The sequence below is a fragment of the Callospermophilus lateralis genome, chromosome 13, assembly GCF_048772815.1.
Source record: "Callospermophilus lateralis isolate mCalLat2 chromosome 13, mCalLat2.hap1, whole genome shotgun sequence".
NCBI classification, from domain to species: Eukaryota; Metazoa; Chordata; class Mammalia; order Rodentia; family Sciuridae; genus Callospermophilus; species Callospermophilus lateralis.
The window spans coordinates 55,132,385-55,156,056 of NC_135317.1; the positions used below are offsets into that span (position 1 = coordinate 55,132,385).

The 23,672-nt window shown below is 37.4% G+C and overlaps 1 protein-coding gene across 1 annotated transcript in view; it reads left to right on the forward strand.

Annotated features, from left to right (window-relative positions):
* The window catches only part of Catspere (catsper channel auxiliary subunit epsilon), a 175,712-nt gene that overhangs the window by 2,240 nt on the left and 149,800 nt on the right, over positions 1-23,672 (forward strand). Inside the window, exons 3-6 of the mRNA XM_076872903.1 lie at positions 12,315-12,483; positions 18,186-18,259; positions 18,568-18,641; positions 20,432-20,495. Of these exons, the coding sequence (XP_076729018.1) occupies positions 12,315-12,483; positions 18,186-18,259; positions 18,568-18,641; positions 20,432-20,495 (381 nt within the window). The remainder of the gene's footprint in view (positions 1-12,314; positions 12,484-18,185; positions 18,260-18,567; positions 18,642-20,431; positions 20,496-23,672) is intronic.

A 23,672-nucleotide genomic window follows, 5' to 3' on the forward strand; every position in this document is an offset into this window, starting at 1 on the left:
TCTGGACAGCTGAGCCCCTTCAATTTTTTTTTTAAATGTATCTGCATTTCCGTGCCAAGAATTGAACTCCAATGATCTCCCCCCCCCCCCACACACACACACACACACACGAATTCTTTCCCTATCGCACCTTTCTTCTGCCAGAAAGGAGAGAAGTAGAACGAAAGTCACCAGCAGAGACTAGCTGGGAAGGAGGCATTGTACTAGGATAAGTAGGTAGTTGATGGCTCATATTAGGTTGTTGAAGTGGAGTGATTTGTGAGAGTTTTATAAAATATAAACATTGTACAAGTGTCAGGAAGTGTAATTCCTGGGTAAAGTGAGTTGATCTGAAGAATGAAAATGTTATAATGTTCTGGGAAATCCTTAATGCAAGTTTAATTTTTGTTCAGTATTTGCTAATTGCTGTGTTGAAAGGGTATCGAAATATTTTAGATAAATTTCAACATAGGTTAAAATGGGGAGGATTAACCAGAAAATCACATTTCTTAAATATTCCATTTTTGCTCTAAAAATAATCATTACCCTCTGGCATTAACTATGAATATCAATAAGAAATCAAAACATGGTAGATGTTTTCTTACAATGAGGACCAGGGTTCCCCTTCCCTCCAAGGGGAACAGACTCTTTGGACAGATGTAGGGGTCAAATTAAAAGTTAAGAGTAGCTGTTTACAGGGATACACTTGATGCTTTGACTATAACCCTTGTGGCTTTGAGACTTACACATTTTTTTTTCTTTTTCCCAATCTTTTCCCTAAACTTCTCCTCCCTGGTCTTCTTTTCCCTAAATTTGTCTGATTTTCTTATTTTCACTGGTCTTCTTTTCCCTAAACTTCTCCTCCTCAATCTCATTTTCTCTGAATTGCCTCTAAAAGCCTCCATGTTCCTGTGGATAAGCAGAATTACTGCCTTTGGGAAAGGAGTACCCTGTGTTTCTCCTTTGATAGCAAAGCAATAAACCTTCTTTTTCTTTGTCTCAAGACCTTGTCTTCATTATTGCATTGGTGTGGAGGACTAGGACTGAGCTTTTAGTTACATAGCCATTGGAAGGGGTCAATGAAATAGAGCAAAAACGTATTCTGACAGAACTTTGTAAGCCTTTTATTCCCTTCAAAATAATAAAACATCTTGTAAGTGAAGGGAGAGTGGACAATAAGAGACAGGTAAGCAAGAAATGAAAGATGGAGACAAGGCAGAGATACACACCAGAGTTTGTCAGAGCTGCAAAATAAAGGCCATCTCTCTATAGCAGAGAGAGGCAAAACAGGCTTGGCTTCCGGGACTTTTATGATAAGGGCAGTCTCAGGAATCAGAGCTGGGCAGGTCCTAATGTGGGCAGTTAGGGTTTGGGTTGGTATAAGGGAGTGGTGAGCCTTTCTCAGAAACACCCTTGGGCGGGAAGGTGGGTGAATCTTTTTCCTTAAAATGTCAGCAGTCACTTAAGATGGCCATCCAGATGCTAAGCAAGGACCTTATATTCTCCCCCCCCCCTTTTTTTTTTTATTGGCCCCCTTAGGGAACAGGGACATTAGGTTAATCTTCTGTAACTGCTTCCTGCTGGGAAGGGGTGATATTTTGAGTTCCTCACTAGGGGCACAGGATGTCATTGGATTGATGATGGAGGTTGAGTAGTGATGGAATGCTGGCCCCAGCGGACCAATTTTGGTGAGGGATTGGTATTCCTGTAACAAAAACTGGTTTATAGTTTGAATAGAGATTTTTTTGGATCTGGTCTTGAAAAAATCTAATAATGCAGGAGGCAAGCATTAACAGAAGGTCCATGACAAGGAGAGGGGTCAGGAAAGGAAGTGCCCACTGGAGAAGGGGGTTACTTAGCTGAGTACTTAGCAGTACTTAGCAGAGGAGAGCTGTTGTTTCTGACATTCAAGGTCCTGTTGGAGCTCTTTTATCTTGTCCTTTAGGTGATGGGGAGCCAGGATGGTGAGTGGGGCCCCAAAGTTGAGTTTCTTTGACTCATTAATATGTATAGAGGCTGCAGTCAACATTCATAGGCAGGGGCTCATCCCCAAACAGTAGGGTCAAGACCCTTCAATAGATAGGCCCCAGCATGTGTCCGAGGACCCCTAGAGCAAATCCCTGATTTTCAGCCACATAAATGTGAAATGGGCATGTGAGATCAGGGCAATGGAGAGCAGGGGTCTGGAGCAGGGCCTGCCGGAGCCTAGTGAAGTGTTTTATAATAACAGAGTGCAATAGGGGTTCAGACAGTGGGCCCTAGGCAGCATCATATAGAGTAGTAAGAAATCAAAGCTCTGAGGAATCCTGCCATACCTAGAAAGAAGAGAATTTTTTCCTTAGTAGAGGGCATTGGTATAATAGCAATAAGGCCCTTTCTATGATCCGTAATGGCTTTGTGTGTAGGGGTCAGGAGGAAGCCTAGGTATGTTATCATTGCCAAGGAAAGCTGCACCTTAGACCAAGAAACCCTATAGCCATGCACAGAAAGAAAGTTAAGAAGTTTACAGGTGACCTGATGACTGACCTCAAAGGAGGGACTACAAAGAAGGAGGTCATCAACATAGACTGAGTGAAATGTATGGAATGCTAGGTCCTTAGCCAAGGCCTGTCTGAAGATACGAGAGCTGTCCCAGAACCCTTGGGGGAGAACTGGCCATGTTAGCTGAGTGGAGTATGTGATTCAAGGTCTATCCATGTAAAGGCAAAATGTCTTGAGAGTCAGAATAGAGAGGAGGCATCTTTCAGGTATAGCACTGAGAAGTAAAAGATCCCAGAAGGAATGGTGGCAAGAAGGGTATAAGGATTGGTTACCATGGGGTGGACTGGGAATGACCACAGAGCTGATGAAACGTAGGTCTTAGACCAAGCAGTAGGAACCATTGTGCTTTTTTACTGCCAAGATGGAAATGTTACAAGGAGAATGAGTAGGTCTAAGGAATCCCTTTCACAAGGGGTCTTGAATGACAGGCTGTAAGCCTAGGAGTTTTTGTCGGGGAAGCTGGTATTGTGATTGGGCCAGAAAATGGAGGGGGTTTTCGAGACGGATGTGAATGGGCTCATGGTGTGAGGCAATAGAAGGACTTGAAACATCCCAGACAGTAGGGTCCACCTGGAAAGTGGGTAATGGGAAGGCCCTGGCAGACAGAATAAGGGATGATCCTAAGGTAAGGTGAGGATCCGGGGAGCGGCAGGCAAGTCTGGATGGAAGTGCATATGAGGGGAGAAAGAAAGCGTAGCCCCCAACTTTGTGGGGATTTCCCTTCTCACAAGGAGAACAGGGCACTGTGGAATGACCAAAAAGGAGTGGGTAAAAATTAGAAAGCCAAAAGCGCAAACAAGGCTAGGTGTGTATCTATGAAGGTTGGTAAGGTTTACCATCTACTCTTACAGTAGGTGTCACAGAATGAGCAGTAAGCCCCCAGAACTCCTTGAGGACTGAATATGTAGCTCCAGCATCTAAGAGGAAGGAGACAGGCCTACCTGAAATACACAGTTACCCTGGATTCCTGTGGAATCAGAAAGGCCAGATGGCTGTAGGCCCCTATGGGCTTGGGGACAGTCAATGGTCCAGTATCCCTCATGATGGCATTTAAGACAAGGACCCAGAGGCTTGTGAGGCTTGGGATATGTAAAAGCCCAGTGACCCAGGATCTGGGTGGATTTGAGGGACCCTTCCATGGGTCAGTGGAACCAGGGACAGATGCTGAGGCTAAACGGACAGCTTGAGTGAGCATCTAATATTTCTGCTTCCAGGTCTTCTTGTCTCTCCTGTTATACACCTTAAAGGCCACTCCCAAAACCTCAGCTTGGGGAGTTAGGGGTCTCCATTTGAGGCATCTTAGTTTGGCCTTAATATTGGGGAAACTCTGGGAGAAAAAATAGGTCATTAGTAGTTGTCTCCCCTCTGGACTCTCAGGGTCCAGATTAGTATATTGTCATAAAGCCTTGGTCAGGAGGTCTAAAAATGCTGAAGGGTTTTCATTCTTTTCTTGGATGATTTCCTGGAGCTTTTCATAATTGATAGCCTTATGGACTGCCTTTCTAAGTCCTGCCATGAGGCAAGTAATGAATTGTTTTCTACTAGTCACTCCTCCAGGCAAATTATAATCCCAGTTGGGGTCCTGATCAGGGACCACTCCAGTAGCAATCAGATGGGCAGGTTAGGTCTGATTACCTCATCAGCATAATTTCTATCTTGCTCCCAAACTCGCCAGCACTCCTCGGGCAGGAGGGTGGTAGACAAAATCATACGGCCATCGTGGAAGGTCAAATCATATGATTGAGTCAGATATTAAACTCTTTGATATATGTGGCGGGGCTTGAAGTATAGGACCCAAGCCGCTTTTATATCTGTGAAAGGTGTGACAAAGAGAAAGGCACATGAATCTTATACCACCTACCCCAGCCATCTCAAGCAGAGGACACAGAGATGAAGACTGGGCAGCAGCAGCCCATGAGTGTGTGGTAGGAGGAGAAAAGGGCAGAGGAGCCAAGGGGACAGTTGCTGTGGCAGCTTCATCTGAAAGAGAATTGTGGTATGGTGGGGGCTCATCTGCTGGGTTGAAGGAGGAGAAGTCCTGGGTAGGATCTTCTTGGAAGCAGGCGTAGGGGAGGTGAGAGCTAAGAGGACTTGTGTGGGAGAGCAAGAGTTGCAGAGAGAGGGCTTAGAACATAGAGAGGAGAAGGCCTGAATATATGATATCTCTTTCCATTTTCCCAAGCGCTCACAATAGTTGAAAAGATCCCTGATAATATTGGGATCGAGAGCCATTAAGTGGCCATATAGAGTCCTTATCCAAAGGATATTGAGGCCAGATCTGATTTCACAAGCAGATAAGTTTGGCGGTGTTTAGATCCAGGGTGAGAGAGAGAGAGACTCTAGTTAGCTAGGAGGCAATCTAGGGGACTATGGGAGGGAATGGAGGAGGAGCTGCCCATGGTGAGATGAAGGAGATGAGGTTAGAGGTGGGACGTCCCCCAGTCTCTAGTATCACCTAGTCGAGAGGACAGTTACCCTCAGGGGGTTGTCACCACTGCTGGGTAGGTGTCAGGGCAGGAAACTGTAGAGGCACTTGGGCGCCAGGACTACATAGAAGGGGCAGAAGACATAGAAATTAACCCAAGGTCAAGAGGTTGTCTCACCAGGAACAATGCCCAATCACCCTCAGCGTTTTTTTTCCTCAAAACCCAGGACCCAAATAAAAGACCACCTAAAAACTTGGTCGACGGTAGGGATCAGCTGTAGCTGTGAAAGCTGTGGCAGCTGTGGCTGGGGGTGCACCCGACCACACGGTAACCCTGGGAATGCTGGACATTCAACAGTCATTTCCAGGGACCTGTAGGTCATTTAGGTCTACTAGAGACGGATCTTACCTGCAATGTCTGGTGATGAGTGCAGAGAGGGGATTCAGCAGAATGGAGGGCCTGGTCTCACGATGGAATTCAGATCAGGGCCTGGGACTCTCAGTGGCCCCAAAAGAGGGGAGCGGGCACACCAGGGAAACTGATTCCAGGTTTTGGCACCAAAATGAAGGGAAAGTGAGGAACGAGAGACAAGTAAATAAGAAATGAAAGTTGGAGACCAGGCAGAGATACACATGAGAGTTTGTCAGAGCTGAAAAATAAAAGTCATCTTCCTTTTTTTTTTTTTTTCTTTAAGAGAGAGAGAGAGAATTTTAATATTTATTTTTTAGTTTTCGGCAGACACACATCTTTGTTTGTGGTACTGAGGATCGGACCCAGGTTGCACGCACGCAGGGCGAGCTCGCTACCGCTTGATCCACAGCCCCAGCCCATAAAGGTCATCTTTCTATATGGAGAGAGGCAAAACAGGCTTGGCTTCCGGGACTTTTATGATAAGGGCAGTCTCAGGAATCAGAGCTGGGCAGGTCCTAATGTGGGCAGTTAGAGTTTGGGTTGCTATGAGGGAGTGTGAGCCTTTCTCAGAAACACCCTTGGGCGGGAAGGTGGGTGAAACTTTTTCCTTAAAATGTCAGCAGTCACTTTAAGATGGCCATCCAAAAGCTAAGCAAGGACCTTATATTCCCCCCTTTTTTGTAGTGAGGCTTGAATGCAGTGATACATTTACAGCTCAGCCCATTACAAACAGTGGCTCAATGAAAATATTAAAGATGGCCTATGAACTGACGGAGTTTTTTAAATTATTTTTTTAATTTTTACTTGTTGATGGACCTTTATTTATTTATTTATTTGTATATGATGCTGAGAATCGAACTCAGTGCCTCATGCATGCTAGGCAAACACATTACCACTGAGCCACAACCCCAGCCCCAAAAGTCACCAAACATTTCTGTAAAGGACCAGATAATAAGTATTTTAGGTGTTTTCCAGCAATACGATCTGTGTTGCAACTGCTCAGAGCTCTGCCATAATAGGGAACAAGGCACACTTATAGTAAACACATGGGTAGCTGCTTGTCAGTAAAAAAGTCTTTACAAAAATGTGGAATTTGGCTCCCAAGGTATAGTTTGCCAACTCTTATCTAAATTCTTGATTGAAGGAAACACTAAAGTTAAAGTAGATTTTAGTGAAAACAAAAATGTTATTCTTTTATCATGGAAGTCCTGAATTTTATCTCTTAATAAGGTGTTCTTTTAAAGGATAAAATTTGGGGTCTGGGGATGTTGCTTTGTGGTAGCCTAGCACGCACTAGACCCTGGGTTCAACCGCCAGCACTCAGATAAACGAAGGAATCAGCACTTAGATAGAATAAATAGAAGGCATTAGATAGAACTTCAAGAGCACTTAGATTACATTAGCACTTATAAAAATAAAGTAATCCTCTTTACTAATGTAACAGGGGTTCACTTGATGCTTTGACCATATCCCTTGTCGCTTTGAAACTTACATGTTTTTTTTTCTTTTTCCCAATCTTCTTTTCCCTAACCTTCTCCCTGATCTTTTTATGCCTGAACTTCTCTTCCCTCATCTTCTTTTTCCTAACCTTCTCCTTATAAAATCCTTATAAAAAAGTAACAAGGCTGGACGTGATGGCACACACCTGTAACCCCAGTAATCAGGAGGCCTAGGCAAGAGGATGGAAAGTTCAAAGCCAGCCTCAGCGAGGCCCTAAGCAATTTAGGGAGACCCTGTCTCAAAATAAAATATTAAAAGAGCTGGGAATGTGGCATAGTTGTTAAGCAGCACTGGGTTCAATCCCTGGTACCAAAAAAAAAAAAAAAATGTAACAAGAAATAACTTGTTGTTAACCTGTTATTTTCCTATTATTCTGTTTCCCAGTTCCCATTTTACAAGTAAATTTAAAATTACCAAACCATTTTTTGTTTTTCCTGCTTTCTTAAACCCTTTTCTCTTTGTAAAATCAATTTTGTCTGCTCTGTTAGAACACTCATACAATTTTATGGAATAAAGAGTTGCCCAATTTTAGGACTGAAATTTTGTCTTTTGACAAATTCTTACACCCAATGGAGTTGGTTTTCTAAATGATATAAGATGGAGATGCAATTTCTTCTTTTCTTTTTCTTTTTTTTCACATAAATTCAGACCCAGGTAAATTTGTTATTGTGTTCTCTTCCATTTGGTCAGTTTGCCTATAGCTGTACCAGTAACACCTGTCTTAATTATTATAGCTTCATTATAAATCATGATATCTCACATAGGGGACGTCTCCACTCCCAGAAGTGTTCTGGTCATTTTTAGACCTTTACACAATCCCATCAATTTTATAGTTAGATTATTAAGTACCATCAAGAATTCTTAGGATTTGGATTATAATGACTCAAAATGACATCATTATGAATATAAACTCTTCCTGTCCAGTGAACATTATATCATCTTGATTTAGATCTTTTGCAGAAATGGGTTGTATTCTCTTTCACTGTCTCTGGGGATTAAACCCAAGGCCTGATACATATAAAATGCATGCTCTACCAGGGAACTAAACCCTCAGCCTGCCTTTTTAATCCTGTGCTTTTAGTTTATTTTTCTTATTGCATTGTCTAGGACCTCTAATGTGATGTTGAGAGAAAATGGTGATTGTGGCATTTTTCATCCCAGGTTTTTAAGGGAATGGTACCAGTGTTTCTTTATTCAGGGTATTGTTTGTGCTAAGTGTTCTGCAGATATTCTATCAATGTTAAGGCAATTACTTATTTGATTTTTTTAAATTATTGATTTATATGCATTCTTATCATTTTTTCATCTCTTAAAACAATTGCATGTTTCCTTTTTAATATGTGTGGTGAGTTCATCTGTAGACTTTTCTAATAGAACCATATTTGCATACATAGTATAAATTTAACATGATTTAGTTTATAAGCTTTTCATGCCTTGTTGTATTCAATTTTCAAACACTTTCCTCAGGGTATTTGTATCTATATCTGTGTATTTTTGTTTGTTTATAAAATGAGTCAGGGAATGTTACCTTTTTTTCCTTGGAAGAGTTCATACAAGTCTAGGATACTTGAAAGTTGTTTTGTTTTGTTTTGTTTTTTAAGACATGGTCTTGCTAAATTGTCCAAGCTGGCCTTGAACTTGCAATCCTTTTGCTCAGCCTTCCTAGTAACTGGAATTATAGGCATGTATCCACTCATTCCATGAAATTTTGATAAAACACTTAGCTAGTATTTTAGGTAAATTTTTGAACTACTGCTTTATATCTTTTAATACTATGCAACTATTTAGGCCTTTTGTTTCTTCTGGAAAAAAATAAAAATAAAGATATCAAAATTCTCATTCCACATAATTTTTCAAAGCTCTCATGCAGTGTGTTTTAGTTTTAATATTTGCTTAATATGTGTCTGAAATTGTAGTCCCTTTTCATTAAAATTATTTAATTTTACCCATTTTTTGCCCTTGTTATAAACTTGTCTGTCTTCCTCATATTTGTATTTTTGTTTGTACTTTGATTTCTTTTCATATTTTTATCTTGTCTTTATTTTCTTTGGGCATACTCTGATACTCTTATCTCTAACATCTGAAGTTAGACTTTAATGTAATAGTTTTTAGTCTTTATTCTTTTCTAGTAGGATATTTAAAGATATTAAATTATCTTAGAGCACTGCTTTGCTGTATTCCATAAGAACCAATATCTACTTTTTTTATTATTCATTTTTAGGGAGCTTTAACTTTCATTATCATCTCTTCTATAACCCTCGAATTACTTAACCTTTTTAAATTCCAAATATGCAAGAATTTTGACTTACCTTTTGTTAATAATTTCTCTGTGTTGATTATGTTATATAGTCAGAGAATATGGTCTAGCTAAAACCTGTTCTGATAAGTTTTTTGGTGCTCTGGACCAAATAACTGATCAATTTTTATAAATATTCTAAATGTGCTTGAAAAGAATATACTTTTTCTAGTGGTACAGTAGGTCTATAATGATTATAATGATTTTGGACCTTGTTTCAAAGTCTTTCATCTTATATTAACATAGTTCACAGTATATTTAGTGGGGTTGGACTGGGACTTTCTGTGGGAATCCTGTGCTTCCTGTAATTGTCCTACATGAATGGTTTAGCACATTTCTATCAGATGTCCAAGAGCATGACCTACCCAAGACCATTCTGGATAAGTATAGTAGAATTAAGGGATTCAAGAGAATATAGTTTTCCCAAATGCCATATTCCATAGGCTGGATAGAGAAAGAAGTGAAGTTAGGAAGGGACTTAACTATTAAAGAAAGAATGCTCTTTGATGTTGTGTGTGTGTGTGTGTGTGTGTGTGTGTGTGTGTTTGTGTTTGTGTTGCTGGGGATTAAGCCCAGGGCTTTGTGCATGCTAGGCAAGTGCTCTACCAGTGAGCGATAACCCCAGCTCCTTCTTTTTGATTTTGAAGAGCTGAAAGAATGGGAATACACTGGAGAGAACAGGAAAGATACATTCTTGTGATCTAAGAGTGAAATGGCAGTGCCTTTTTCATTAAAAAAGATAGCACATGGTCCATCTGCATACCCCATATCTATGTGCCTCTCAAATCTATTTCCAACAATAATACATTTAATATTTGACATAATTAAGAAAGCAAGGATGAGAGACATGATAGCTGTCTTGGACTAAATAAGACAAATGTGGCATTTCTTTTTTGTTAGTACTAGGGATTGAACCAAGCACCTTGCACATGCTAGACAAGTATTCTACCATTGAGCTACATCCTAGTCCATCCCCTTTATTTATTTATTTATTTATTTTTTGGACAGGGTTTCAATATGTAGCCCAGCTGGCCTTGAGTTTGCAGTCCTCTGTCTCAGCCTCCTCAGTAGCTGGGATTATAGGTGTGAGTTCCATATCCTGCTGAAATATGCCTCTTTAGATGCAGTTTCCTCCCTTGTATTCCCAGCCCCAGTATAAATTCGAAGCTGATGAAAGTAGGGAAAAGAGCCTGCCCAGAAAAGGTAGTTTTATCATTTTACCCACCAGGTTTCATTCACAAATTAAATTGTATACTTTAACCTTGAAAACTAAAATCCAAAATCTGCCACTCATATTTTTCTTCCTCCTGAGGTTTCTGTCTCATTATGTAATGAAAAGGATATTATAATAAGTTCATAAGAAGTGGGAGGTTGTTCCTACTTACTAGGAAAAAAACCTTGCTAGTTATATTTTATTTTAATTTATAGGGATAAATAACAATACATGAACGTATCTTCTTATTTGATCTGTATATTTGTTAGTCAGCTTTTGCTGCTGTAACAAAACACCTAAGAAAATTTAACTTAGGAGAGAAAAGGTTTATTTTGGCTCATGGTTTCAGAGGTTTCAGTGCATAATCAGCTGGCTCCATAGCTTTGGGCCTGAGGCAAGGCAGAACATCATGTGGGAAGGGCCTGGCAGAGGATAGCCACTCACCTCATGGCAACCAGGAAGTAGACAGAGAGAGAAAAGAAGGGGCAAGGGACAAGATATACCCTTCCAAGGGCATGCCCTTGATGACCTACTTTCTCCAACTAGGCCCCCACCTCATATAGTTTTCACCACCTCCAAATAGTGTCCTCAAATTAATTAATCCATCAATGGATTAATGCACTAATGAAGTCAGATCCCTCATGATCCAATCACCTCTCCCCAAAGGTTCTACATTTGCTCTTTGCTGCACCGGGAACCAAACCTTCAACATAGAAGCATTCGGGTAACATTCCAGATCCAAACTAACATCCATCTATCTATCCATCCATCCATACATACATACACATATATGCTCTGTTTGATTATACTGATGACTAACATTTATTGAAAATAAGAATTTGGAGCACTAGTAAGGTTTGTTTAATTCTGGTAAAGGAGTTACATAATAATATCCCAGCAACTTTCCTGCTGCACACACGCACACACACACACACACACACACACACACACACACACAAAATGTCTCTGACTTAAAATTTTAGGGATGGAGAAATTACAATGGCAATTAAGTATACAGTGTAGACATTAAGTAGATTATTGAAGTGAATGGAAAGTGAAGGAGTTTTAAGGTGATGCATTATGATAATCAAAAGACATATGACTTTTGAGTACCTAAAATTTAGTCAAAATTGAAATGTGTTGTAAGTATAATACACAAGATTTCAAAGATTTAGTACAAAAAGGAATGTAAAATAACTCACTAATCATTATTTAGTACTGATTACATGTTGAAAAAATACATTTTTCATTTTAAAAAATTTGTAGTTGTAGATGGACAGCATGCCTTTATTTTATTTGTTTATTTTTATGTGGTGCTAAGGATCGAACCCAGTGCCTCATGCATGCTAGCCAAACACTCTGCCACTGAGTTATGGTCCAAATCCTGAATAAATATATTATTAAAATTAATTTCATCTGTTTCTTCTGTGCTTTTACTGTAGCTACTAGGAAATTTTTAATTACATGTGCATAAACAGCTTGCATTATATTCCTATTGGACAGTGCTGTTTTAGATGCATTAGAAAGATGAAAAAAATTGAAGTAGCCTAAACTTAATCATGAACAATAGTCACAGAAATTTGCTGTTCAATGTTCTAAATGAGAAAAACTGCTTTTCCAACATAGCAATCCTTATTGTTTTCATTTTAACTTAGTTTATAAGTAAAGGAGTTAGAGTTAATAATTTTCAACAGTGTTTTAATATTTATTTTTTTTGGTGTAGATGTACACAACACAATGCCTTTATTCTTTTATGTGGTGCTGAGGATCGAACCCAGTCCCGCCCATGCGGTAGAGTGAGTGCTCTACTGCTGAGCCACAATCCCAGCCCTCAACAGTTTTTATGCTACAAAAAATATGTAAAGAGTATTTTTAGGTACTGAGCAATGTAAAAAGGTTAGTAGAGCTCATTGATTACTTCCACTTTAGCTCTGAGTTCAATTTGCAGAAAGGGGTTTGGGCGGGAAGGTAAAGTTCGTGGCAGTCCATACTCTGACCATGCAGAGAACCCCTCCTATTTGGAGGAGAAAATAGTGTTAATGTTTATATTTGGTCTTTTCCTCCACAGGTATTACAGTAACAGCCCACACTACTTCATTTTTAATACCAGAAGTGCTGTAAGTATTGACTCTTTAAAACTACAGTTAATTATGAATGTAATTCATTCCTCTATTGTGATGTTTGTAAGAAATAATAAAAATAAATAAATAAATAAACTACAGTTGAGTATTAAATATTTTTGAACCTTCAAACAGAGAGTAGCGTTAATCAAACTGTTTTCTAGCTAACCATCACTTTTATTTTTATTTTTAATTTCTTTCATCCTATTTATCACCCTAAAATAGGTCTCTTCTCCAATATATGTCCTTAGATATGTGTGCCCTTAAATACATATATAGCAAAACAGACAGTACTTTGTGTGTTTTTTGTGATTTAATATTCACAAAATGATGTTATGATACAGACAGTATATTGTCCAAACGATTGAGAATAAAAGAGAATGCTATTAATAATTATTCAATAGGCATAAGCTTACAACAAGTGTAAACTAGAACTATCTAGACTAATATAGATGTGGGGGTAACCCCAGTTTTAGACCTCATTCTCTATATTACTTTTTCTTTCAATTCTACACTTTGTCTAGTTCATTTCTTTTTAATGCTGCCTAATTACTAAATATATATCAATTATATTTTATTTATATATTTCCTTAATGATGGCCAAATAGTTTCCTACCACCATAAACAACACAGTGATAAATGCTTTATAAATTATAAAAGTCCTTTTACATATCTACGCAAAAATTTTTCTACTCTATGTAGCCAAGAGAGGAGTTGCTAGGCCACAGGGAATACAGATTCCTAATTTAACTAAGTTCTACAGGATTATTTCCAGAATGGAACTTATGCTGTCACTCAATGTACTTCACCAAAAAATTAGTATGATTAAATTTTCTATTTTTTACTCCTCCCATTACTACACAATAATAGCTTATTGATGATATTTCAATTCTCTGATGACTTGTGATTTAGAATACATCGTCACATATTTATGTAGGGCTCTCCTTCTATGAATTATCTGTTTATATCCTTTGCCCACCTTCCATTCAATTTTTCTTGTTGATTTCCAGAGTGCTGTCTGCATCCTACTCTATATTTTAATGTTGGTTTCAAACACTTCAGTTACCTCTAACTAACCATTAACTTTGTCCATGAATACTTTATTGGGAGAGGGGGGTGATTTTTGATAATCCAAGTCCCTTTCCTCCCATTTTGCTTTGGTGATAAAAACTTTGGGGGTTGTCTTTGTCTAAGAAAAACCCTTGTTCACCTTGAGTTGTAAATATTTTTCTCATACATTTTCTTTTATATGCCTTACATTTTTACCTTTAAAATACATGCCATAAATCCATCTGGAATCCACCTTCTATGTAGTATAATAGGCATTCACATAAATACTTTTTCCATATAGTGAACCAGAATTTATTAAACAACTTACTGTTTCCCTATTGTTTTTCTGGTGTTCTCTTTGTTCTATATAAAGATAGCGTGGTTTTAAAACTCTCATCTGACTCAGTGCCAATTCTATAGCCTCTTATTCTATAGCTTATTACTGAATCTTCATACCTGATAATGTGAATGATTTGATTTGTTCTTCCATGAGACTGATTTGGATATTTCTGTCTCTTTGCATTTTTATGTAAATTTTAGAGTAACACACACACAAATCTGTTTAGATTTTCATTGGTTTTGCTTTTGGGAAGAATTGATAATTGGTTATAATGGGAATTGGCATCATTATGATATAGAATCTTCCAACTGATGGAGAATGATGCCCTCCAGAGTTGTCCTGTTCGTCTTATTCCTAACTTTAGTAAATTTTTCTAATTTGTCCCAGTTAAACATAATGCTCATTTTTTTAGCAGATATATATATATTTTATTAAATTAACAAGGTATCTACTAACTCCTAATTTATGACTATTTGTAGCAAAAAATAGTTACTATAAATAGTGACATGTGTATTATAGTGAACTTTTAAATATCTTCATGAACTACAGAAATAATCATATGAATTTTTCTCCTTAGGTTAATTAACATAATAAATCACAGTAATATATTCACTTATATTGCATCATCCATTATAGTATTATTGCATTTCAGAAAAAATTTCCCTTGGTACCAGTGTATTATTATTTTAATATGCTTCCAGATTTCATTGTTAGCATTTTATTGAAGATTCTTTTATCAGTATTTACCAGAGATTACTCCATATCAGTGATGCCATTGAAATTGTGGAAAATTTTTTATTGTGTGAGTCTATCCCATCTTTTGCAGGATAACTTGCTTCCCTTGTTCCCAAACACAAAATGACAGGAAAACCCCCAGTCATTGTGTAACCTAACACACTCCTCCATATTTCTGAATACTGGCGAGGCAAAGCAGAATTCAATTAGTATGCAAAGTGTAGCATACTGTTTAGTACCTTCTTGGAATTGTCAGTGCCTGTGCTGCACAATTTGTTAAATACTTGTAATTGTTTTCCCTGCCTTCAAGAGGGAGTATGTAGCAGTCAAGGATTAATGTGGACAGCAGCAAGCACTCTTTTTTGCAGGCAGAAACTGATGAATGGATAGATAAAATGTGGAAGAGCTATGTAATGGAATATTATTGATTAATAAAAATGAAGTGCTGACACGTGCTCCATCATAGATGAATCTTAAAAACTTTTTACTAAAAGAAATAAGTCAGTTACAAAGAACCACTACACATTGCATGATTTCATTTGTATGAAATGTCTAGACTAGGAAAATCTATAGACAGTCACTTGGTGATTACCTAGGGCTGGGAGTTAGGGGTTGGGCGGTAACCTCAACCCAGTATCACCAAATAGCTCGTCGGTATTCAAATTTCCAATTGTTTTGCTTGCTTATGTATATCTGGATCCAGATAAAGGATATACACGATGCATAGTTTGTATATATCCTTAGGTCCTTTTGTAAACTGGCAAATTTATTGAAATTTTACACAGAATAACATTTATTTATGTTAAGCTTAGAGTTTGAGGAGTTTTGAAATGCCTACAATTGCATAATCACAACAGTAATAAAGGTACAGAAAGTTTACATCTCCCCCAGAAGTTCCCTCAGGCCCTTTGCAGTGGGGCCACACCCTCTCCCACCCCAGCTACTGTCTTCCTATTCCTGTAGTTTTCCCTTTTCTAGATCATCAAACATAGATAAAATTGTATAATAGTCTTTTTTGAGTCAGTTTTCTTTCACTTAGCCTAGTGCTTTCAGATTCATTCATAATGTTACATAAGAGTACTTCATTCCTTTTTATTGTTGAGTAATATTCCTTTGCATTTGTGGGTCACTAATTTAGGCCTTTTTCCCTCACTTTAGCTTGTCTGCTTTCTCTTTGCTTCCTTATACTGATTTCACCTGAATCTGCTGAATTTTGGTCACTTATTTCAACCAACTTTTGGGATATCAAGAGATACCTTGTCATTGAGTTTTCTAATTGATGCTGTCCAGTGATTTTCTTGGTAGTATCCTAATTGTCCTTTCTATGTTTATAGGGAAGTTTGAGTATATTGAAAAAACACATCACCACTGTCCTTTCTCAATGTTCTTTCCATTGTTTCTTTCCTTCTTCTCCTCTTTCTCCTCCTCCTCTTCTTTCTTTCTTCTTCTTTTGGTAGTGCTGGGTGCTCTACCACTGAGCTATATTTCCAGTCCCTTTTTATTTTTTTATTTTGAGACAGGGTCTCACTAAGTTGCTGAGACTGGCCTCAAACTTGTGATCCTCCTGCCTCATCCTCCTAAGTAACTGGAATTATACTTGTGTGCTACCACATCCAGTTTCCCTAGTTTTCTAACTTCCTATTTTTTCTCATTCCTTTCATTTTTGACATTTTCTTTCTTGTTGTTTCTTAAATTTTCATCTTTCACTGAAAACTGAGTTTATTCACTTTCAAACTATCTTATTTCTTCTGAATACTTTTAAGGCTGTACATCTCCTCCTGGAGACTCCTTATACTCACATATCACAAGTTTTGATAATATCAAATGTGTTTATTTATAAATATTTTGTAAATTATTGTTATGTCTTCTTCCATGAATCATTTAGAAATACAGGTTTTTTTTGTTTTTGTTTTTGTTTTTGTTTTTTTGTCTTTGGTTTGGTTTGTTGTTCTTTTAAGATAACAAATATCCTAGGATATTTTTCTGGCTAACTTTATGAGAAATTTTCATTAATATAAAAAGGCATGGTATATGAGAAAATGATTCATTGAGATTACTTAAGACCTTCTTTTATAAATATGATCAATTTGGTAAATGCTCTATGTGAAATTGAAAAGTATGTGCACATTTTATCTTGTTTAATTTCAGGAATGTATATATTTTAAACATACGTATCATGGCCCTTGTTAATGATGTTTTTCTAGTCTGTGAGTATCTTTTTTTCAGCTTATCTATAGCTTGAAGAAAATATATTAAAAACCTACCACTATACTAATGACTAAATTTTTCTCCTAGTAATTCTATCAAATTTTGTCTTATATATTTCAAAATTATTTTCTATCTTCTGATTGATTTTTCTCTTTTTTCTTATACATTGCCATTAAATCTGTAACATCAAGTCTATGAAACAGTTGATATTATAATCCCATATTACAAATGAGGAAACAATTAATATTGACATACACATGTGACCATAATTTTTGTGTAATAAAGATAAGAGGGTGAGCTAGGGTTCCAACTCTAGCTAAACACTACCATACCAATGCTGAGCCTAAGACTAACAATGTCAGAAAGTATCTTGTTATATTTCAGGAGGTGAAAGAAAGAATTTGTGAAAGAAAGAATTATAAAGAAAAGAACTGAAAGGCAAGGTACCTAAACTGGTCAGGATTACTCCAGGAGAACTGGGTTGGAATGACGTAATGACACACAGACAGAGAAACACCTTTTTCTTTGGGTTCTGCGATGGCCTCTCTGACCCAGCTCCCACCAAGGAGGCAAGGCAGGCAAGAAAGAGAGGGAGCACCTCCAACCGGGGTTTTACTAATGGGGGGAGCTAATCCATGGAACATTCTATCCAAAAAACGGGCAGAAGGGTAGGATTACAACCAACAGATGGGTGTAATTCAACCCCATCCGGTAACGCTCACCCCCAGAGCTACACCTGTCTTATCTGAGCAGAGGTAAAGTCCAGTTGCATTGCAGGGTGCAATACCAGTCCAGTACCTCTTTACTTAGAACTTAAAGGGGTTTACATAGCTCCTGGAACAGGGTGGCCCCTGACAGCAAGGTGAAAAATAGCTGCAGAAATAAGGAGAAGGTAACCAGTGAAGTTATTATGGTCACTGATGATGTGTAAATAACAGGACCTCAGAATGAAATGAGATTTGTTTTTTAAGTAAAGGATCATGTCTTTCTTACCCTTTTTTAATCCCCAGAATCTGTCAGTCTGCTCCTAATTGCTTAATAAGTAAAATAAAATTAAGTGTACTAGGGATGGGAATATAGCTCCATAATAGAGTCCTTACTTAGCATAAGCCAGGTCCTGGGTTCAATCCTGAATATCCACTCCCAAGTTAAAAGTTTATAGACTTAGGGGAAAAGTCCTACTGAAAAGTCCCAGGAAGTTACTTTTCCTTTGTCTTATTACTTTGTACAATTTTAAAGCAATTGAATTTTAGTTATTCTATCTTTAAATGACAAGGTCTGAGAATATTGAACCCTACAACCAAACACTGAGGTGTGAACATTTTGAAGCTCATTTTTCATTTGAACTCTGTAATTTTCTTTACAGATTAAGTTAGAGTATGAAGGGACATATTTTTCTGAGTGGAATGTGCCAGAAGATTGTCAGATTGAAAATAGCAAGTAAGACTTTTACTGTGAATGTAAATTCATATATGTTATTTACACTTAAAAAAGCATTCATAGCCACACTGTGGCTTGTGCCTGTAATCCCAGCAACTGGGGAGGCTGAGGCAGGAGAATTGCCAGCTCAAGATCAGCCTTGGCAACTTAGCAAGACTCTGTCTCAAAAAAAAAAAAAATGCTATATTTAAAATTTTCTCTTAGCATTCAGTTGAAGATTTTAGGGTTAAAAAAAAAACAGTGAGGCAATTTTTATTCAACTTGTTTGCATCTGTTATTTCTTCTTTCCTATTCTTTTTAAACACCAGATCACCCGTGACAGAACTGCGTTGTACTTCTCCTGGTTCTTATATTATACAACCAATTGTTACAGGCCCAGTAAGTTGATTTTAATGATAACTTATTGACACTTGAATAATCATTCCTATTTTGTTTTATTTTTCTTTTGAGTTTTTCAACCAAATTTGTCTGTTTTAAATAATATTAAATAAGAGAAAAATTTAAAAATTATTGTTGGTATGTCATTAATTTTTAGATATATCTCATGTCAAATAATAAGTTATAAAATGGTATCTGATTTTACTTTGTTTATGGGGATAGGAATTAAACAAGGGTCTCAGGCCTGCTAGGCAAGTGCTGTACCACTCAGCTACATTCCCAACACCTACATTAGCCTTTTTTATTAATAACAATTATTAAGTCCATAGATAGCACCTTAAGATAATAGTACTCTCAGAACAATGAGTCTTATGTCATGCACTCTTGTGACAATACCCAGGACTGAAAGGAATTTCTAGCAGACTTGTTTAATATTCTACTGCGTTTTCTTTAATTCAAGAAAGCAGATGTAAATGCAAATGAATGAGAATGATGTTGACTCTTCTCTAGTTTACTAAGTGAAGTGTTTACAAGGTGAAGCATTATAAGGCATTGGCACTTAAATGATTAGTAACAAAGTACTGGCCACATATCTGACAGCTGATGTGCCCACTCAAGGATATCTGAATCTACTGCTATCTGAAGAGAATCCTTGTGACGAAACCTGCTTTTACTTTGGGATTTAAGACTTCTCTTTAATTAATTAACTTTTCTTTTCAAGATACAAGTAGACAGAATGCTGTGGGAGTGGCCAGATGAATATTTATTCATTTTTCAATCCCTAGAGAGTGAATAATATTTGTATTTGTCTTTTTGAGTCTTTAAGTAAATGTACCAGTTTTAAGAACACAATTCATGAAGAAGTAAAGGGCTCCTCTCCCTTTTATGTTGTAAGCCCATATGTTTTAGTCAGCTTTTATATCACTGTGACAAAAACACCCAACAAGAACAACTTAGAAAAAGGTCAAGTTTATTTGAGGCTTACAGTTTCAGAGATCTTAATCCACAGAAGGATAGCCCCATTGCCCTGGGCCGACAGAGTCAGAACATCCTGGGGGAAGGGTGCAACTGAGGCAACTGAGGGAAAATGCTCTCCTCATGGCAGCAAGGAAGCAAAGAGAAGCCCCCCCCCCCAAGATGCACCCTTCCAGTGCATACCCACCCACTCCAGCCACGCCCCACCCGCTTCGAGTTCCATTCAAACTAGAATGGGCAGATGAGGTCACAGCTATCATAATCTAATCATTTCATCTCTAAATACTGCTAGGAGACCTCTCAGAGCACCAAATAAATGTACAATGTTGTGTAACAACATGCATACACCCATACATGTAGGAATATCTGTGTCATTTATGTGTCTGAGTGTCATTTGATTCTGTTACCAGCTAAGGAGGTATATCAAACTTTTGAAATGTACTCAAAAGCACTGAGTTTTGACAACCAAAAGCATTTCCAGGTATTGTAAAATGTCCCCTGGGGAGTAAAATCACCTGAGAACTTTTGAACCAGGAAATTAATTGAATTATATATCAATAAGAAAGAAAAATACAATAATAATGTCTTTTAATTTGTCATTCATGATAGTAAATTCTTAATTACAGGGGGTAACTAGAGAATTGAGCTAGAATCATATGTATATTTATCCTGTTCTGAAATTTGCTTATTCATCTTTATCTGATCTTAGAGAAGTAATTTAGTTCCTCTATGACTTTTATGCCAATGTTCATAAGTGTATTTATTTTAAAGTTAACTTAGTACATTCTAGTTTCTTCTGCATTTTCTTTTAGGAAAAAGAAGAAAAACGCTATTTGACAGTGGATTCTTCTAATATTTGTTTTCTGTGGTATTATACAGTTATGTAAGTAATGCCATTTGAAATACAAAGAATTAATGCTTTTAGAGTATTTAGCTTCAGCGTTTAATTAATCACAATTGCATTGCCTATATTATGGTTTTCATACAAACTTTTATCTACCCACATCTTGGTTGCCAAAGTAATACTGAACAACAAATAATGAAAATACCAACAGTAACCACTATTTGAACACAACTATGTCTACATGTTCATACTTACGTACATTGTCTTTCTCAACTTTTATAATAACCATATAAATGCAAGCACTATTTTCTTTAACTGATAAGAAAACATAAGATAAGTTAAATTATTTGAACAAAAATACAAAACTATATATCTAACAAAAAGGCTCTCTTTGTCTTGTGTAACTCTTAAAATTATTTTTTAGGGGGTACTGGGGATTGAACTCAGGGGCACTCAACACTGAGCCACATCCGCAGCCCTATTTTGTATTTTATTTGGAGCCAGAGTTTCACTGAGTTGTTTAGCACCTCACTATTGCTGAGGCTGCTTTTAAATACTCGATCCTCCTGTCTCAGCCTGTCAGGTTACTGGGATTACAGGCATGTGCCACTACACTTGGCCTTCAAATTAATTTTAATGTGAGTGAATGAATATAACTAAGAAAGTGAAGCATGTAAGAATACATAATTAGGGTTGGGGATGTGGCCCAAGCAGACGCGCGCTCACCTGGCATGTGCGGGGCACTGGGTTGGATCCTCAGCACCACATTAAAAATAAAATAAAGATGTTGTGTCCTAAAAAATAAATATTAAAAACTTCTCTCTCTCTCTCTCTCTCTCTCTTTCACACACACACACACACATACACACACACACTCTCTCTCTCTCTGTCTCTAAAAAAAGAATACATAATTAACTGTATTGTAAAATTAATTGTTAAGTTAAAAAAAGTGTTCATGAATCAGAACATAGTCAAGGCACTATCACAAGCAATCTTGCATCCCTTTGATGAACCCCACTTGATCATGGTGCACTATCTTTTTAATATGTTTTTGTATGTGATTTGCCTATATTAAGAATTTTTGCATCTATGTTTATCAGGGATATTGGTCTGAAGTTTTCTTTCCTTGATGTGTCTTTTTCTGGTTTTGGTGTCAGAATGACACCAGCTTTCTAGAATGAGTTTGGAAGGGTTCCCTTCCCTCCCCTCCCCTCCCCTCCCCTCCCCTTCCCCTTTCTTTCTTTCTTTCTTTCTTTCTTTCTTTCTTTCTTTCTTTCTTTCTTTCTTTCTTTCTTTCTTTCTGTTTTGTTTTTTGATACTGGGGATTGAACTCTCAGGGGCAAATGGCCACTGAGTCACATCCCCAGGCCTATTTTGTATTTTATTTAGAGTTAGGGTCTGACTAAGTTGCTTGGTACCTCGCTTTTGCTGAGGATGGCTTTGAACTTGCAGTCCTCCTGCCCCAGCCTTCTGAACCATTGGGTTACTGGCATATACCACTGTGCCTGGTGGTTCCTGGTTCCCTCCTTTTCTATTTTATGGGACAATTTGAAGAGGATTGGTGTTAGTTCTTCTTTGAAGATCTGGTAGAACTAAGCAGAGAATCTGTTTGGTTCTGGGCTTTCCTTTGTTGGTAAGCTTTTGATGGCATCTTCTATTTTATTGCTTGAAATTGATAAAATTTTCTATGTCCTCTTGATTCAATTTGGGTAGGTCATATGTCTCTAGAAATTTGTTGATTTCTTCAGATTTTCTATTTTATTAGAGTATAATAGTTTCTGTTTATCATCTGTATTTCAGTAGTGTCCATCAAGATATTTACTTTTTCATCATGAATTTTAATAATTTGAGTTTTCACTCTTTTTCTCTTTATAGGCTTGGTGATGGTTTATCAACTTTATTTTTTCAAAGAATCAACTTTTTTGTTTTGTCCATGTTTAAGTGTTTTTATTTTTGCTTTAATTTCATTGATAGCAGCTGATATTAAATATTTTCTGTCTCCTACTTCTTTTGGTGTTGATTTGTTCTTTTTTTCCTAGTGAAATGAATGAAAAAATTGTTGCAGCTCTTTCTGTACATGGGAATTTTACTTCTAGTTCCTAATACGTTCCCAGGGCTTTGAGATTGTAATGTTAGGTTATTTATTTGTTGACTTTCTATCTTTTTTAGTGAATGAACTCAGTGCATTGAACTTTCCTCTTAGAACTGCCTTCAAAATGTCGCAGAGATTTTAATATGTTGTACTGCTATTTACCTCTAAATAATTTTTTATTTCATTCCTAATTTTTCTGCTATCCATTGGTCATTTTCTGCTATCCATTGGTCATTCTTAAGTCTTCAGATGGTAGAGTAGATTCTATTTTTTATTTTATATTGATTTTTAATTTCATTCCATTATGATCTGATAAAATGTAAGGTATTATTTTGTATTTGCTTAGACTTGCTCTGTGGCCTGAGATATGGTTTATTTTTAGAGTAGGATCTGTGTGCTGTGGAGAAGAAAGTGTATTCAGTCATTGGTGGATGAAATATTCAATATATATCAGTTAAGTATAGATTATTAATTGTATTTTTTTAGTTCTATAGTTTCTTCATTTAGTTTTTGTTTGGTGGACCTAACCAGTGGTAAGAGCAGTGTGTTAAACTCACCCAGTATTATTGTGTTGTGGTCTATTGATATGTCATGCAGTGTGGATTTTCCAGGCCTGTACTGCAGGCCAAACTAGGGTTTTTCCAGGAATTGGCTCCACCACCTGCCAGCCCTGGCACTGTAGTGGCAAGACTGTTCTTTCCTCTTTCCTCTGCATGCAGCTGGTAGAGATAGAGCTTCTTTCCCTCACAAGACAAGGATATTGTGCAGCAACTCTTGATCTCTGAACTCTCCATACCCAGACATGCCTCAAGCCTATTAAAAGTGCAGAATCATTTAATTCCCTTTTCTCTCCTCTTTACTCACAGAGGGACCACTCTGGCTGGTACCTCCAGCCACGGCAGCAGCAGTGGCACTGAGGATGTCTTCCCCATCCAATCTCTTAGGTCCCTGATCTGCTTTGAGCTTCCAGCATTAAATTCAAGTAAAGTTCTTCCCCATTTTTTTTCCGTTCACCTAGCTTGCTGAGAAGCTGCCAGTCTGCTTTCTTGGTTGCATGCGTGGAGCAACCAGGAAAGCAATCTTCTCTATTCTACCATCATGAAAATCCCCTACTCTTCAGTTTT